The sequence below is a fragment of the Podarcis tiliguerta genome (genome assembly GCF_965153285.1).
Source record: "Podarcis tiliguerta genome assembly, chromosome: 6".
Taxonomy (NCBI): Eukaryota; Metazoa; Chordata; class Lepidosauria; order Squamata; family Lacertidae; genus Podarcis; species Podarcis tiliguerta.
Window position 1 is genome coordinate 21,021,953 of NC_139539.1, and position 15,952 is coordinate 21,037,904.

The following is a 15,952-nucleotide window of genomic DNA, read 5'->3' on the forward strand; positions in this document are numbered from 1 at the left end:
TTATAGATTAAAAGAGCCAAAACAGCAGCTCAGAATTATTATTCGTCTGTAAAGTTTCCTTCACCTCGCTCCACAAATGCAGAGCCTTAATTATTCAGCAGATTAGGCTTTCTCGGTAATGACCTGGCACAAGCTTCAAACAGGGAGTTTAAATTGATTTTCTTCCTTTATATTTGCCTTGCAAGCTGATTAGTAACTGCTAAGCTAATTTTTAGGTGAATAAAATCATTGGTTCTCAGGTGAAATCGCCAGCTACTCTTGCTGCTTGGAATTTGTGGTACTACAGATAATCTTTAAATAATGCTTGAGCTGTAGTTCAATTAACTTGTTCTTGAACGAAGACACCCTGGAACAGTGAGCACAGTTGCATGGACTCACTAGCGACTTCTGGAGAATCAGGAGGCACTTAATTTGACAAAGTTACGCTTAAAGTGGGAGGCAGAGTATACCTAAAAAGTTACACTTAAGTGGGGCAGAATATCATCACTTATGGTACTTTACACAGATCAAGCATAGGCAAATAATTTATTGCAACCTTTCCAAATCCTCACAACACTCCAGTTAACCATGTGGTTATCTCAGCTTACAGGTGTCAGAAACCCAAGGGCCTTTCCAAACAATATTTCGTTCATGCAGTAAATGCACAGTAGTTCATTGGTTTGTCGTACAACAAGGAGGGTTGATATTTTCAGCCCCGAAAGCCTCATTCGAGATTGGCCAACTCTTGGAGGGCGACATGTTAACGGCCCGTTGCTGCTCCTTTAGCACACACACATTTGTCAGATATGCACACCACATAGTTATACCTGCAGAAACACAGCAGCAGGACAGCAGAGCACCATGGGACATGTTTTCATCTTATTTTTAATTGGATTGTTTCTGCTACCTGGTTGTGGCTACTTAAGGAGGGCAGGATAGAAATTTTATAACAAGAATAATAGTGGCCAGATTTTATTTTTATTATTATTTTTTAAAAGCAAACTACTACCAATAGCAAATTGTTGTTGTTGTGTTTTTGGGGGGTGGGGCAGAGGTTTTGCGGGCCACAAACTTTTTCTAGTTCCAGGAATGTTGGGATTTTCATCAGCACCGGGAGAAAGCTTAAACTAGCTTCCGGAGAACAGTCAACACTGCTGACTATTTGATTGGGTGGGTGGTTAATTAATTATTGACTAGTGCTTAGTCAAATTAATGTGATTTGGAATAACAACATATGGAAGTAATTTTTCTTCTTTGGAGGGAACTATGATGTTTCAATATTTACTGAGAATAAGTTATGTTGAAGGCATGAGGTATGGCCGACTTCTGCTAATATGTTAATTTTTGCGGTGTGTAGAAGAGCTGTTTTTTAATTTAGTTTTTTTAAAAAATGAATAAATAAATTATAATAGTTATGAAGTGTCCACTGCTTAGTCCAACCTAGTCATTCAGTGGTAAGAAATGGGACGGCTCTTCCATTGTTCATCAGATATTCAAACCTTTCTGCTTTATGCAGAAATAATGTTGTGGGGGAAATCCTAGGATAAGGAAACTGTGGGATTCATTTCAGTCCCTCTGCTTTTTCCTGAGAGAACCATCATTTACCCATGTTCTGAGATACAAGCAATTGGCTTGGCATGTGCATTCTAGTAATCAGGTGTGAATGATGAGTACTTAAAGAACAGTTAATAGCAACCTGAATGCTGCTCATGCTTGTGCAAGATGCAAAGTTTATCTTTTCCTTATAAAGCATTGCCTCCTTTTCCACTGCAATTATTGTAATTATTCCAGGTGTTGTTCCTGGAATCTCATCACACAACACAGAAACAACAGTTCATCTCCCTGTTTTGCTACTACACTATTGGCTTGTGAGGGAGTCAGCCTGATGCAGGTGTGGGGAACCTTTGGCCCTCCAGGTGTTTCTGGAACATCAATGCCCATCATCCCATGCCACTTGCCATGCTTTCTAGAGCTGATGGATGTCACAGTTCAGCAACATCTGGAGAACCAGAGGTTCCCCACAGATGACCAAATGACAGTAAAAGACAGAGAAAGAAAGAAATACATTGGCTCCTGGATCTCAAAAGGGACCCAAAAGCCAGTTGGATTTACCAACTAACCAGTGTGGTGTAGTGGTTAAGAGCAGTAGTCTTATAATCTGGGGAACCGGGTTCGCGTCTCCGCTCCTCCACATGCAGCTGCTGGGTGACCTTGGGCTAGTCACACTTCTCTGGAGTCTCTCAGCCCCACTCACCTCACAGAGTATTTGTTGTGGGGGAGGAAGGGAAAGGAGAATGTTAGCCGCTTTGAGACTGCTGAAGGGGAGTGAAAGGTGGGATATCAAATCCAAACTACTGCTGCTACTACTACTACTACTCTTCTTCTTCTAGCTTAGATATAGGCATTCATAGCTGTTTGAAGCTGAAAATGAAGCCATCATTTAAATATATATATATATTCAAATACCCTCTCCTCCATTCAACTTGTACAAATATTTACACATGTATCTCCCATTGGTTGTTGGATGTTTTTTTTAAAAAAATAACAATTTGTTCAGTATATTTGGAAGAAAAGAAAAATTGGCAGCTCATGCATACAGAGAAGAAGGTCAACAACAAAAGGAAGTTGGTTCTTGCTAAGAAAGCCTCCCTTTGTTTCTTATAACTATTTGGGTGTAGCTCCTTGGGACTTCCTCTATGTATTGAAAAGGAAGGGAGTTCCCACATTTTAGTCAAATGTTCCATAAATTAGAACCTATTTCTCCCCCTTGAGCTATGATTCACCTGGCTGAACCTCAGGTGGAAAGCCTGAGTCCCAGGTGGTGAAAAAGCTCAAGTGAACTCATCAGCTCAGTGTGCTGAAAACAGTGCGAAATGATGATTCAGTGTGAGGAGTAATTAGGACAGGGGTTGAAATAATTGCGATAATAAGTACTTCAGATATAAGTTTGTATTTATGTAGCATTTCTCATATACTCCCTTCAGTAGGCCTTGGCATAATCCTTAAAGGTAGGTCAGTATTATTATTATTATTAGTAGTAGTAGTAGTAGTAATATTATCTCAGTGCTGCTGATAAAGGGAGGGTGATGGAGACTGGGAAAGAGTAGCTTGTGCAAAGCCATCTGGCGAGAGTCAAATTAAACATTACTAAAAATGAGAGGGGCCAACACTGAAAAGGTATGTCAAACTTTTCCCTCCACCTTCGTAATGTCCAATATACTGGGTTACTCCAGCCACTCTGATGTCATTTTGCTTTGCCTTTCCCCCTAAAACGGGGTAGGCAACTTAAGGCCTGGGGGCCAGATGCAGCCCAATCGCCTTCTCAATCTGGTCTGTGGACGGTCCAGGAATCAGGGTGTTTTTACATGAGGAGAATGTGTCCTTTTATTTAAAATGCATCTCTGGGTTATTTGTGGGGCATAGGAATTTGATCATTTCGCCCCCCCAAAAATATAGCGCAGCCCAACACATGGTCTGAGGAATGGTGGACCGGCCCCCTGCTGAAAAAGGTTGCTGATCCCTGCCCTAAAACAATGCCAGCAACAGCTATTGATCAGGAGTGTGACCACAGCAAACTTCACGATACTGACACAGCCCACTGGTTCATCTTTATACTGATTGGCAGCAGGTCTCCAGAATTTCAAACTGGTTTCTCCCAGCCCTGCCTGGAAATGCCAGGGATTGAACCTGGTATCTTCTGCACGCAAAGCAGATGGCTCTGCTATTAAACCACACAACTCTTTTGTTAAGAGAGGTGTAAGCTGACACAGCCTTGCTGTGAGCTTGCAAGGGTAGCCCAGCAGTATTCAACCCTGCTGAGTTGATTGGGCTTTCTGTGCCCAGAGGAAAGAGCTTTTGCAGCCCAGACTATGCGGAGCTTTACTTAGGAAGTTTGCTTGTCTGAATGGGAGAGGAAATACAAGCAGCAGAGGAATATTGAATCATGGCCCTGGACCTAGAGCTTAAAGATAGGAAGTTTAAAACCTGCTTGATTTTTTAGAATGGAGTTGAAATCGAGAGAGACCAGGTAGAGAGGATAAATGAGAAAACCATGTTCTTTAACTCAGGTGTGTCTCTGATTTGTCTCCATGGGGAAAGTTAAGGATTCTGTATCTGAGGAAATTTTAAGGAAAGGCCACCAGCAATTCCCAAAAGGGTTCTTAAAGAGACAGTTGTTATTTGGCATAAGTTGTTGGCAACGGACATAATTCTCATATCTTCCTTTCAGTATTCTGGGTGTCTACTGCCACCTCGTGGCTGTAAGTAAATTATTAGACAGAAATTCTTTACAGAATTATTTCATGCAGAGAAACAAAGGCATGTTTGGCAAATCCTCACCATGATCAGCATATACGATACAATATCTTTATTGTCATTGTCCCATGCAGAACAATGAAATTGAAAAGCTACATAAAACATTCAAAAACCCCTAAAAACTCTGAAACCCCATTTTAAAATACACTATACTATAGAGACCCCTTATGCTGCATTTAGAACCAGAATTGCATTTGCGTAGAAACTGTTTCTCAGTTCTTATGTCCCCACTGTGGAAGGACATGTGGATCCAGAACTGGCCTCCACAGTCACTTAGGGGCACACCGTTAAGACCGTGTTCATGCAAGACAATCTTATTTGGCCATGATGGATTGCCAAAGAAGAAGACGCATAGAAAACATTCTGTTTTTAAAAATCCATACACACCCAATATACTACTGCTTATGCTGCTGCTGCTGTTCTTCCTGCTGTTGATACTCATATATATAACACAATTTTACAAAGCTCTTGCCCATCTTTATTTTTGCTTTCTCATGGGAACCTACTTAGGGTTTATTATTCTCAAATTGCAGGTGGGAAATTTGGCGGGCGAGAGGTTTGCTCAAGTCCTCAGGATGATTCCATAGCAAAGGTGGGACTTAACTGATTCCAGTACTTTAACTAATGGACTGATACTGGTTGTGTATAAAAATGCAACCTAGAGGTTTGTCTAATCCCACACCAGCAGAAAGATAATCTCAGCCTGGGAGGTCCAACAGACATCTTGTGGGCATCTAGCCCAGGGTTTCCTAAATTTGGGTCTCCAGCTGTTTTTGGACTAAAATTCCCATCATCCTCGATCACTGGTTCTGCTAGCTAGGGATGATGGGAGTTGTAGTCCAAAAACAGCTGGAGACCCAAGTTTGAGAAACCCTGCTCTTGCCCACTAAAGCAATTGTCTGGCTTCTGTCAACCCTGTCAAATATTACTGTGGTAGGAGATAGATGAGTTTTACTTGTAAGGAAGACAACGTTGTTTGCTGGAGTTGTAGGATAAGAGAGATGTTTCCATATTTCCATGTTGATTTTCATGTGATGTCCTGAGCATACTGAATGGCATGTGCCCCATAATCTCTAAGACTTCCACAGCAGTGCTGATTTTATGATAAAACCTGACCACATCTGCAAGGGCTGGTCTCTTACCTCTGGAACCAGACTGCAATCTGAAGAATTAGTGTGTTCCCCAGGATCAGAAAACTTGGCCATTTCTGACTTAACCTCTGAGTCAGTTTTCCAAGCACTTTCCTGCATGTCAAACCCACATATGCTGTATTAAGACAGAGAAAGGCAAGCTCTGTTCTGTCCTCCTTTCCACAGAATACAAGGCAAGCTATACTCGGAGTCGCTCAATTCGTTCGGTAGCTGTTGAGCTTGATGGAGAGGTGTACAACTTGGATTTGGAGGACGGCTACCAGCCCGTCTTACCCAGAAATATCACAGCTAAGAACAAATATGATAAAGATGCTGAAGGAGAAGACGATGATAAGGATGTGGAGGAATACAGTGGAACAGGCAGCATTTTGGAGAATGCAGCCCCTAACTTAATAAAAGTGACACATAGGTAAGTCCTACTGAAGCATAGTTGAAATTACCATTACAGCAGTACATGTGCCACTTTGTAGAGTGGCAAGGCCCCATCTGCACTGTGCATTTAAAGCACTATTAAACCTGTTTAAACAGTCATGGCTTCTCCTAAAGCATCCTGTGAAGTGTAGTTTGTTCAGAGTGTAGAGATTTGTTTTTAATTATTTTGGGGATTTCACCTATTTTCTTTTTATTAGTACGCTGCTTGGAGAACATTTTGATCAAGTTGTTTATACATTTTATTTTATTTTTAAAAGTGAAATGCAAAATACAAGACAGTGGGCAGAATTCACCTAACCAGGCCCTGAACAAGGTCTTCTGCTTGCACAATGGGGCTTCCCCCACCCCCCAAAAAATAGCTATGGGAGAGTCCCCAGAACAGAAAGCAGGAGGAGAAGGGGGGATAGTTCCATCTGGCAAGCTGAAATGTTTCTGCTGATGGAACAAATGAAAGAGCAGGGTGTTAAATTTTACCCGCTGCTCTAATCCAAGAGAGTTTATGGGCATGTTGAGGACCACATCTGTCCAATTTAACTCTCAAATCAGTTTTCAAGATGATTGGGAAATATAAGCTACTATGTAGTGGAAACTCTATCACGGACACTGAAATACTAGAATGTATGCCCATTAAGGACAACATTGTGAATTCAAAGGGCTAAAAGAATGGCTTGATTGCAGCTCCTGTTTCCAAAGTGGGGGAAGGGATTATAAAATAGATTGCGATGCTTCTTAACACATACACATCTTAACAATGGTCAAAATGCTGTATGTCACCTTTGGGGGGCCATTTTGCACCCCTGTTCATGAGCTTGATGCTTTCTTCTAGAGTAAGTATGTTGCATAGCTGTCAACCTTCCCTTTTTTTGCGGGAAATTCCCTTATTCCATTGCCGCTTCCCGCTGCTATCCCGGATTATTAGATATCCCGTAGACTGTCCCCGGAACAGGTGAGGCTGCTGACCCCTTATTTTCAAATCTGAAAGTTGACAGCTATGGTATGTTGCCTTTTCCAGTCGTTGCTCTGCTGGCCAGTCCAGTGACCTTTTTTCCCTCTTCCCAGATGTTACATCTTAGAGAATGACACTGTTCAGTGTGACACAGATCTGTACAAATCACTGCAAGCTTGGAAGGACCATAAGCTTCATATAGACCATGAGGTGAGTGGTTTTGACAGCTGCATATATGCTGGCACACACGGGAAACGCCACTTGAATTTGCATTCCTAGACACTAGCAAATCTTGATGCCTTAACAAAACTGGGAGGCTGCAGACCCTTAGCCAGACTTTGCATAATATCTCAGGCGGACTTGCCTGACAAGGTTGTAGGTTCCAGCCCCCGAGAATCTACCTCTTCTAAATTGTGCGCTGTCCGCATTCTTTTTAACAAAGGGTGGCAGCATGATCAAAGGTATCAAGGGGAAGCAGTAACTGGACAGCTGTCAGCTTTTGAGTGAGTGCCGCTTGGTCAGCTGTAAAATGTTTAGAGGCAATGGATGCTGCTGGTCTCTTGAAATGTTTGGTAGAATGAGACCAGGTGCTAAGCCTCTTCACTGTGTTAATTGATCTGTTTTATTTTTAAGCAAATGCAGCAAATGAAGATGGATAGTCTTGACAGTATATCCCCCCCCCCACACACACACTTTCCCATCATCTCCAGGTCAGAGTCTGCAGACAGTTTCGCCTTCGAAGGCAGAGACTGGTAGCTCCTTCCTGCCAAGAGAAATTGTTGCTGCTATACAGAAATTCCTTTGAAATACATTATAGCTTTTCTCACTGTTTTGTGCATGGTGGTTTACCACTTTGTTGAGTGTATTTTTGTAAAAGGGATGCACCTAAGGGTTTCCCTTGGTCCATGGAAGGGCTTTTGATCTGAATCGTTGTCGTAGTGATTTCTGAACAGTATTGACCGATATGCCCAGTGTTAGAAAATCAATGACAGCCATTTTGAAAATAGAAGTAATCAACCATGGAAAATGAAAAGGAAGGTTGTATCGTGCTTAGAAATAGCAGAGACACATTCAATATTATCATGCAAAAATGAGGAAACCCACCTTGTGTTTCTGTTAAAAATGTTTAGAGAGCAACATCCCTATAATATAATCAGCATAAATGCCACCCCAAGAGGGTGCAGAAAAATGTATGAACACATCCTCTTCTTTCTGATCTCTCCCCTCCTGCAACCTTTGCATTCAGACTAAAGATTTATTCTAAACCAGTGCCGTGTATTCTGCCTAGCAGTAGCTTTCTAAAATATTTCCTATCCCTGCAGTTTAATTGGAGTTCCCACAGTTCAAACAGGGACCTTACGCCCCAAAATGTGTGCTCTGCCATGTCTAGATCCAGTGTGGTGTAGTGGTTAGGGTGTCAGACTAGGACCTGGGAGACCAGGGTTCTGGTCCTCACTAAACCATGAAGCACACTTGATGACCTTGGGCCAGTCACAGTCTCTCAGCCTAACATCTGCCTTACAGGGTTGTTGGGAGAATAAAATGGAGGGGAAGGCAGAACTATGTATGCCACCTTGAGCTCCTTGGAGGAAAGGTGAGATATAAATGTAATAAATAACTAATAAGAACTTGTGTAGCCCCATCACTCTGTAATGAGAGACAAGATACTTCTCTCATTACAACTTCAGACATAGGCATAGCCTCGTGCCTGTTCTTATCTTTTTAAAACAAGGCAAAGAAAAAACATGACCATCAGCCCTTGTCTTTAAAGAGACTCCCAATCTATTCCAACATTTTCAACAAATTACTGTAAGAGCTAGTGTTAGTTTGCCTACTTAGTGCCTGACATATTGCATCTTTTGAGGATTAGGAAGGTTTCTTGCAAATCATAGAAATGCAGCTCTCCCCTCCGCAGGGCAATGATGCAAGTACGATGATCTTCCTGAGGGAAAGCAATTGCCAATTCAAGCTAATAGCTAGCTAGAAATTGCTCTTATTTCTTCTGCAGTTCCAAATGTCCGTCACTTAACAGACTGAAGGATGCAGCTGTCAAGCTTGGCTTCTGGCTAGAGAGGAAAATTTGGTACAGCAGCTTAAATCTCTTGGTTTTTCAAAGAGGGGTGAAAGTGCAACAAGAGACTGAGAACCCATCTGCACTATACAATTAAAGCAGTATTGTACCACTTTAAACCAGGCATGTCCAAAGTCCGTTTTGGGGGCGTAATCTGGTCCGTGTGTCAGTTAAAAAAAGGTCAACAACTTTGGTCGGCCCTCATGCATGTTCACTGCATCAAATCTGGCCCTCTTTGGGAAAAGTTTGGACACCCCTGGCTTTAAACAGTCGTGCCATCCCCCAAAGGATCCTGGGAACTGTAGTTTATTAAGGATGCGGAGAGCTGTTAGGACTCCTCTGCTCTGCTCACAGAGCTACGATCCCCAGTGTTTTCTGGGAAGACAGGTTGAGTGTTAAAACTCTCCAAGAACTATAGCTGTGTGAGAATAGGGGTCTTCTAACAGGTCTCAAACACCCATAACAAACCAAAGCTCCCAGGATTCATTGGGGAAAGCCATGTTTGTTTAAAGTGGTACAATACTGCTTTAAATGTGTAGCTCTTATGGGGCCTTATTGGGGTTGTGTTTATGAAGATGTTAAAAGGCTGCGTGTGTGTGTTATTGACACCAATTGGGTGAGAGGATAAGTAGAACTTTAACCAATGCATCTTACAGCTTTCCCTTGTGTCCTTACTTTCTGCTGTTGCTAGATTGAAACTCTACAAAATAAAATTAAAAACCTAAGGGAGGTGAGAGGTCATTTGAAGAAGAAGCGACCAGAGGAATGTGACTGTAACAAGATAAGGTACTCCTTCACCTATACTGGATTCGCAAACCTTAAGAAGTAGTTTCTGAGGTGGGGGTGGGGTTATTATTATTAGCTTGGGCAAGTTGGCCATACAAACTATGAGGCTGCTGGAAATTCTTAGCAGTGCAAAGAGATGCTTTCTCTTGCCTAACACATTCTTTGGGATTCCCACAGTAATGTTTTCCCAACCCATATCTTGAGCTCCAATAATTCTCTAAGGGAATTATTACATGTTTCATTATTGCCCTGCTTTGGAATATTTAAAGATGTGGGCCTCGTCGTCAAATCCAGCTGATGGTACAGTGGACTTGTGCCTGGACTGTACCACTTCAGCCTACAGCTGGGCAGAATATTCCTGTTCCATAACTAACAGCAACAAAACCCATAAATAAATAAATCCCGACATTTAGAAAACGGGCGTGCCATTGGCACAGCTAGGATAGAGCCCTTCTCTGTTACATTCTCGCTTTTTGTTCATGGGAATTGCTAGGAATGCTTGCCCTGCAGTCCGAAGTAGTAAAACCAAGAAGCAGGTTTCCTTCCTCGTTTACTGTTTCTGAAAACTAGACCTGAAGTAGCTACATGGGTTGTGGGTGGGGAGGACCTCTGCTGCTCTAGTGCTTATGTTATATTTCATTTTTGTTACTGTGTGGAAACAAAAAGTGAGAAACTCTAGAGAGCAAAAAAACACGTTGAAAGGGGCCAGAAACTTTTTAGTACTTCACATTGTTCTTTAGTACTTCACCCATCTTGTTCTTAACCAACAACAAACGTATGTAGAAAGTACAAAGCCCTCCCTTTCCATATTGGCTTTTGGTGGGAATAGTGTGCCTTGCTGGTTAGCTTAGTTGGTTAGAGAGTGGTGCTGATGATGCCAAGGTCACAGGTTTGAACCCTGTATGGGTCCATATTCCTGCATTGCAGGGAGTTGGACTATTAGATGATCCACGGGGTCCCTTTCAATTATTCTGTATTGTGGGGGGGGGGTAGGTTCTCTCTCCTCCTCTGTCTCTTGCCTTAATGCCTTTGTTTTATATTTCAATATTGTTTTTGTCAAGCTTCATAAGCTGCCTATAGCTTACGGGGAAGTGAAAGTATAAAAGACATAAACGGAGGAGAGGTCGTCTCTTAGCTAATTGTACATCTGGGTTTTTTGTCTTGCAGCTTCCATACTAAGCACAAAGGCAAACTGAGGCACAAAGGTTCTGGTGTCCACCCTTTCAAGTAAGTGCAAGCAGGCATCACTAGATGAGTAGCAAATGTGGAATGCTCCGAAGTTCAGTTCTGCTGCAGTAGTTCCAAACAAAAAAATCTAACCAGAAGCATAAGGAAATGATAGGGATTCAACCTCTGCCTCTAGGACTCACGTGCACATCTTGGTCACAGTTAACAATTGGTAATGGGAGGGCAAGGATTGTGGGAAGTGGGTGTGCTTCACATGCAATGTGGAAACATTTGGGATTGCAGCTATTGGTTGTGCTGTTCCAGCCAAAACAATCCACTACCTGGATTTCTGGACTGTGCCATTTCAGAGTATAGAGAAAAGTGCACTCTCTTTGAAGGTGCCTTCCTTTTGACTGTGCCAGACACAGGAAATGAATGAAGAGCATAGCCATCGTGATCGGTAGTGACTGATAGCCTCATTTCCCATGAATTTGCTGGTATAAGTCATGCAACGAGCTATTAGTTCACCCTGCAGCCTTGTCTCTGTGCTGTAGGAAAGCCCTGCAAGAGAAGGACAAGCTGTGGCTCCTCCGCGAGCAGAGGCGGAAGAAGAAGCTGAGAAAGCTGCTCAAGAGGATTAAAAACAACGACACGTGCAGTATGCCCGGCCTGACTTGCTTCACCCATGACAACCAGCACTGGCAGACTGCCCCCTTGTGGACATGTAAGATATTCCCCGATACTAACTCACAAGGCTGCATGCACTTCACCATGACTGTTGAGTTGCCTGACAAGGCACAAGAGTGCATTAGCTTATGCACTCTTCTTCCAAAACAAGCAAGCATGCAATTGCGTCCCCCAAATAGAACCGAATTTCCTCTGAGAAGTGCTGTCTCCTATATCGCTGAGAGACCCATCATCACCCCGTGTCTTTAGTGCAGATTGGAGAGAACGAAACAAACCTGAGGCTGGTTTCCATGATGAGAGGCATTCGTGCTAATAACTTTCTGAACCTCACCCTTTTTGGAGCTGGGAGCCCTACCCCCTTTTATCTCAGAGGTGGTGGTGGGGAACTGGCTGCAGAGACTCAGTTGTGAGGGAGAGGCATCCACAGGGAAGCTCCTTGACATTACAATGCCATCTGCAGTGCTGATGTTTCAGAGATAATACGAGACTGCTAAGCATGGGATCCAGAGTGCTATGCACAGTGTCTCGCATTCCTTTCAACAGAACAAGAGTGGGAAACCACAGGTTAGGGATCTGAATGAAACCATTCAGGTCTATTGATGCAGCACTCAGAATTCTTTCCAGGCCATGCCCCTGCCAACTCTGGTTCATGCCCACCTTGAGTGTCAGTAAATCATATTTCCCCTTGCTTGCCCAAATGGGGAATGGTGTGTGTGTGTGTGTGTGTGTGTACAGTGGTACCTTGGGTTAAGTACTTAATTCGTTCTGGAGGTCAGTTCTTAACCTGAAACTGTTCTTAACATGAAGCACCACTTTAGCTAATGGGGCCTCCTGCTGCCGCCGCGCCGTTGGTGTGTGATTTCTGTTCTCATCCTGAAGCAAAGTTCTTAACCCAAGGTACTATTTCTGGGTTAGCGGAGTCTGTAACCTGAAGCGTATGTAACCTGAAGTGTATGTAACCCGAGGTACCACTGTATCTATGTATGTATGTATGCATGTATGTAGACAGCTGTGATTTCTGTGTGGGTGAAATGTAACCCACTGTTCAAAAAGAAGAGTTGCTTCTGCACAGGCTTGTAACCATCAAAAGATCACTTACAAGGAAATGTGGCCTGGAAAAGATCCCCCATATCTGCAATATTGGAAGCACCATTGCATGGAAAGGGAATGTACAGATAGGGCTGCTGTCTTGCTTGAAATGGGCAGGAGAGCCCAGTGTGGTCATGCATTTGTAGGAACTACCTTGATTTATGAGTTATCTCACAACATACTTTATTATAAACTTTCAGCTTTAACTATTGTTACTGTTGTTTTTGCAGTGGGTCCATTCTGTGCCTGTACCAGTGCAAACAACAACACATACTGGTGTATGAGGACAATCAACGAGACTCACAACTTCCTGTTCTGTGAATTTGCTACCGGCTTCCTTGAATATTTTGATCTCAACACAGATCCGTACCAGGTATCCTTTTATTTTTTTGTAAAGCTAGTAACCAGAGTGGCAGGATTTGCAGGGAGGAAAAACATTTCTGCAAATTCAGGCTTGTGCAGAGCTCAGAATGGAAGCTGAAACTCATATTTAACTTATTTTTCTTGACAATTGCCTTAAAAGTAACAGCCATGTTTGTTATGCAGTAGGCTAGGTAAACGCTTGAGGCCATGCATTGGAAAATATATCCACTTTCTATTTGGAGATACATCCCTCCTCTACTCAAGTCCACCCAAGATGCTCTTAAACATAAACAAATAGAACAAATGGATGGATTTTATTGGGAATATAGGTCACATCCCCAGAGTCAGGCTATTGAGCAGGCTTCCTCAACCTCAACCCTCCAGATGTTTTTGGCCTACAACTCCCATGATCCCTAGCTAGCAGGACCAGTGGTCAGGGATGATGGGAATTGTAGTCTCAAAACATCTGGAGGGCCGATGTTGAGGAAGCCTGCTATTGAGCCATACAGCTCTGTATTGTCAAGATCAGGGAAAGTGAACCTGCAGCTTTCCAGATGGTTGTTGGATACCAACTCCCATTGACCCCAGGCAACATAGTAGAGGATAAAGGGAGTTGTAGTCCAGCAACATCTGGAGGGCCATAGGCTCCCCATCCCTGATCTACACAGACTGGCAATGGCACTCTAGGGTTTTGAACCAGTCTTTCCCAGCCCCTTTAGCATGTGAAAAAGAGAGAGATGTGCTCTGCTAATGGATCTATGACCCTTCCTCTGTTAAGCAACTGTCTACATTATCAAGTGCAACTGATATATCTGGTGATGCAGATTCTTTTCCATGAAAGGCCCACAAAACATTTCCATTTGCTGTTGTCCAAAATGCATGCCTGCAATGGTGATGCATAGTTCAGACTTACGGCCGCATTTATTGTGTATGTAAAGATCTTCATTGATGGCCAATAGGTTTTTGCTTGTGAAGGTCTGTCTGTAGAGATACTGTGAAGACTCAAATAAGGTTGTTTCCTTGTGAGGAAGTGTGGGCAAAGTAGTCTGCATTATTCCAGTGCATGTATCCACTACCATCTTTGCCTTCCCTTCCTTCCCCCAAAAACCAACTGGGCAGAAGGGGGAGGCAGCTGCAGGAGTTTTTACCATCGTTCTCCCTCTATTATAATCCCCCTTTTTACAGTTAATCTGTGGCTGTAGAGTTTTGTAGCCAATACATCAAATTTACTAATTCAACACATAACATAGTAATTTACTTGGGAATGCCAATTTAGCCTTGGAGGTTGTGATTGGAGCCTCCATGTGTTGTAATATATGGTATTTGGTTGCTAATAATGTACCTCTTGGTGAGCATCCAAAAGATGTTACCACAATGTCCTCTGAATAAATGGTATGACTTTAACAAAAACAAAACTTTTTAATCTGCAGCTAATTAATGCAGTGAACACACTAGACAGAGATGTCCTCAATCAACTGCATGTGCAGCTTATGGAACTAAGAAGCTGCAAAGGGTATAAGCAATGTAACCCAAGGACTCGGAACATGGAACTCGGTGAGGGGTCTCTTATCTTCGCCTTTTTTAGAGTGTTTAAAGTAACTGAGGTGGCACTTTTGCAAAAGACTTGTAGATGAACCATTAATTATATTAAGCAGGAAAACTAGATGAGGGTATACTGTAATCAGAAGTTGAACATTAGCTTACAGAAGTATTTTCTGATAAATGTGTGAATGACAAAATAATGAGGTGGACGGATCACATGGTAAGGTCTCCTTACTAGCCTCAACTGAAGTATTCTGGGGTGGGAACTTCCCAAATGATCCACCTTCTGCTAAATTTATTGTCCTGCATTGATACAATCACTGGGAATCAAGCAGTCATAAGATTTTGAAAACCAGAGACCAGTTTAAGGGGTACATATGCTTTGTTTGTTAACTTTCTAAGTACATTTGCAACGGAGAACAGCAGCAATAGGGAAAAGTGTTGGGGGCTTAACCCAGTGACCACACATGTAAGGTTAATTGTTCCATTAATTTGTTTCTGTTCCAAACAACTTGTCTTACCAGATGCTGCAATAGAGACAATGTAAATTTAAAACAAGGAGCTTGACTTTTAACCTCTCCTCCAAGGGGATGGAACCAAAATCTTCACTCAGAGTGCAGATCCTTAAATCTCTCTGCTTGGAAACTTTCACAGACAGCAATGTGTTTTCTTTTAATAAGATGCCTTTCCCCTTTTTAAATTGTGCCTTACAATGTTCTTTCCCCCACTTCTGTGATCATTGCTGTATAACCAATAATATTTTCTCCCCCTTTAGGCCTTAAAGATGGAAGCTATGAGCAATACAGGTACTACTAAAAATATAATTATTTTCTCCCCAGTGAGCAATAGGTTATGGGAAGATATGGGCAAGAAGACTTAGGCTGTGGGGTTAGAACTAGGATACTCTCTATGGGTGGTTCCAGAAGTTTGGGTCCCTCTAGCTAGGTTTCACTTTATAGCATAATTCTACAGTAGAAGAGGGAAGAGGCAACTAGGGCATAATGTGTGTAGTCAAGTTGGGTGAGGGAGACAAAAGACTCTGCTACAGAAGGTCACTGTCAAGGGGTTTGGGCACAGGCCTAAGCATGCAGCCCCACTGTACCTACCTTAACTCTTCCCTCCTGTAACAATACTTGTGTAGCATATGAAACATACTAAAACCCTCGCCCCCCCCCTTCTGTGCTGTAGTGCTGGTGGTTTTCTTGACATGGTTAACTTTTTTCTCTTTTTGCGGCTCGGACATAAGGCAATTTCAACGTCGAAAGTGGCCAGACATGAAGAAACCATCTTCCAAGTCACTGTGAGTTGGGAGCCTTGACATTGCTCTCTCTCTTTTGCATGCAGTCCATATTTGTAGTTTCATCTATTCTTGCTCTTAAATCCTACTCTTCCTAATGAAACGACTGGGAGAGTGATGACTCTAAC

General features: G+C 42.6%; 1 protein-coding gene across 7 annotated transcripts in view; it reads left to right on the forward strand.

The window, feature by feature from the left end:
• Nucleotides 1-15,952, forward strand: part of SULF2 (sulfatase 2) — a 265,789-nt gene that overhangs the window by 247,778 nt on the left and 2,059 nt on the right. For all 7 annotated transcript variants that reach the window (XM_083446839.1, XM_083446841.1, XM_083446838.1 and 4 more), the window contains 9 exons: nucleotides 5,610-5,853; nucleotides 6,936-7,032; nucleotides 9,585-9,679; nucleotides 10,847-10,906; nucleotides 11,401-11,570; nucleotides 12,853-12,995; nucleotides 14,416-14,539; nucleotides 15,303-15,333; nucleotides 15,774-15,827. In XM_083446839.1, the coding sequence (XP_083302965.1) occupies nucleotides 5,610-5,853; nucleotides 6,936-7,032; nucleotides 9,585-9,679; nucleotides 10,847-10,906; nucleotides 11,401-11,570; nucleotides 12,853-12,995; nucleotides 14,416-14,539; nucleotides 15,303-15,333; nucleotides 15,774-15,827 (1,018 nt within the window). The remainder of the gene's footprint in view (nucleotides 1-5,609; nucleotides 5,854-6,935; nucleotides 7,033-9,584; nucleotides 9,680-10,846; nucleotides 10,907-11,400; nucleotides 11,571-12,852; nucleotides 12,996-14,415; nucleotides 14,540-15,302; nucleotides 15,334-15,773; nucleotides 15,828-15,952) is intronic.